This window comes from Thermoascus crustaceus, assembly GCF_041956765.1.
Source record: "Thermoascus crustaceus strain CBS 181.67 unplaced genomic scaffold VTN00scaffold_8, whole genome shotgun sequence".
Taxonomy (NCBI): Eukaryota; Fungi; Ascomycota; class Eurotiomycetes; order Eurotiales; family Thermoascaceae; genus Thermoascus; species Thermoascus crustaceus.
The window spans coordinates 1270725-1272815 of record NW_027192534.1 but is presented as its reverse complement, the minus strand read 5'-3'; the positions used below and the strand labels follow the sequence as shown (position 1 = coordinate 1272815).

Sequence of the window (2091 nt, the reverse complement as noted above, 5' to 3'; positions counted from 1 at the left end):
ATACTCTTGGAGCGCCTCATGCGCCTTCTCTGAGAGTGGGTAAATAGGTTTGAACGCCGGTTGCGTTCCAGGCTTCAAGGGTATCTCATGATCCCAAGGCTGATGTTCTGGCAGCTGTCCTCTGCCTCGTTCCTTGAAAACTTCTTCAAAGTCCCAGTATTCCTTTGGGACTGCTTCCATTCCAGTCAAGGGCGGTTGGTCCTCTCTCTGCTCCATGGATCCAATCACCAAATCTGGTGCTAGGGTGAGATACAAGACTCCCACTTGTTCTCCCCTTTTCCACATTCACATCATTGTGTTCTGAGAGATTTCTTTGATCTCCACTGGCGGTTCTTCTTCCTCAGGATGCCCATCAGGCCTTATACCTCTGTTGGATTCTTCCGCCAACTGCACTTTTCCTGTTACCCAGTCTATCTGTGGGTTGTGCATCCTCAACCACAGTATCCCTAGAATTATATCATGTCCTGGCATCTGTGTGATATCAAGGTTGATCTTTTCCTTGTGCTGTCCTATCTTCAGGGAGGACTGGTTGGTCTCCATCCGCACCCATCCTCCTCCATAGCTGCTGGCAGATCCATCAACTGTAGATAACTGATACGGCTCCTTCTTTCCTGTGAAGGGGATCCCATTCCTGGTGACAAATGTGTTGCTGACAAAATTTCCCATGGCTCCACTGTCGATCATGGCCCTTGCTTTCTTCCCATTGATCTTGACAGTGATCACTAATTGTTTTAATAAGTCCATTCCATTGAGTGTTGTTCCGTTTCGCGTGCTTGTAGCCAGGTTCAGGGACCTAGACCAAGACTCCTGCAAGGGTCCCATACTAGCAGGGTCCTCTAGTTTTTTGATTTCTTGGGGTCTTTCGGAAACCATCCTGTCGCGTTCTTGGAGGCATAATGATCAGAGCAGTTGTTATTATAGCAGGCTGTCCATGGTAATCTAGCATGCTTGTTCCTTTCTGTGACTGATATCTGTTTTCAGTTGTCTTGTTTTCTGTCCGGGCATTTCCAACCCATATGGTTATTCTTTCTGCAGTGGATACACAGCTTCTGCTCATAGCACTTTTTCTGTTCATCCATCCAGTTGGGGTTGGGCCCTCTGAATTGCCTGTTTGCTGCTCCCTGGGTGCTCCGTTCTCTTCTAGTCGCATTATCTAGTTCCATGGCATCGCCTCCATTTCCTGTGTGTTGAGGGGCTTGTTGAAAAGGATTGAATCGTTGTTGCTCAGTCCGTCGTTCAAAGAGTCAGTTGTCAATTCAGGTTGCCATGAGTATCAGGTTATTGAGGTCAGTTGGTTCCTCTGCTGCAAGGAGCCCATTCTTGACCTCCTCTTTCAGTCCTTGATAGTAGTGTTCCATGAGTGCTTGTTCTGACCAGTCTCCAAGGAAGGTTGCCGCTTGTTGGAACTCTGTGGTATAGTTGATGACTGATGTTTTCTGCTGGATGGACATGATAGTCCTGGTGGCCTTTTTTACCTCATCTAAATCCCCAAAATTCTGTTTGATCCGAGTCAGGAATGCATTGAAGCTGTTGAAGGTCTCAGTGGTTTCAGCTCGTTGTTGTTCAGGTGACCTTTCTAGGCAGTCCTTCAGGTAGGGGTCAAACCACTGAGCTGCAGTGCTTCGTAGGTAGGTTGCTGCAAACATGACCTTTCTTTCTTCGTTTGGGAATTCGTGGGGGTTAAAGAAAAAATAGAGCTCCAACTGGGAGATGAATGTCTGTAGCTTTTTTCGGTCGCCATAGTAGAGGTCGGGTTTTGCAATCTTGGTCTTGGAGTTGACATCAGGGTCAGTAGGGTCCTGAGCTGCAAGGTTCAGTACATGGCTGGTGCTTGCCCCAGCCTGTTGTCCCAGTAGGTGAATCTGTTCATGGAGTTGGTTGTTCCCGTTGATCTGGTTTTGAAGCTCGTCCTGCAGCTGGTTAACCTGCTCCCTAAGGGTGGTATTCTCACCAGTCTGTTCTTGCAGCTGGTTCTCCAATCGATTGACTTGATTCTGTAATTCTCTAAGAACTCGAACAACTTCCTGGGGGGTGATGTTTTCCATCTTCGCTTCTTTCCCTGCTTGCCTTCTGCAAGAAAGGTGGTCAAAG

The 2091-nt window shown here is 47.7% G+C and overlaps 2 protein-coding genes across 2 annotated transcripts; both read right to left on the bottom strand.

The window, feature by feature from the left end:
- Positions 1-285: 285 nt before the first annotated feature.
- Positions 286-744, bottom strand: VTN00DRAFT_10014 (uncharacterized protein; the record flags this gene model as incomplete). Its single annotated transcript, XM_069426624.1, has 1 exon — positions 286-744. The coding sequence occupies one exon, from the start codon at positions 742-744 to the stop codon at positions 286-288; it is 459 nt and encodes a 152-aa protein (XP_069284613.1).
- A 512-nt stretch (positions 745-1256) lies between these two features.
- On the bottom strand, positions 1257-2045 carry VTN00DRAFT_10013 (uncharacterized protein; the record flags this gene model as incomplete). Its single annotated transcript, XM_069426623.1, has 1 exon — positions 1257-2045. One exon carries the CDS (start codon positions 2043-2045, stop codon positions 1257-1259), a length of 789 nt encoding a protein of 262 aa, XP_069284612.1.
- Between the last annotated feature and the right edge of the window lie 46 nt (positions 2046-2091).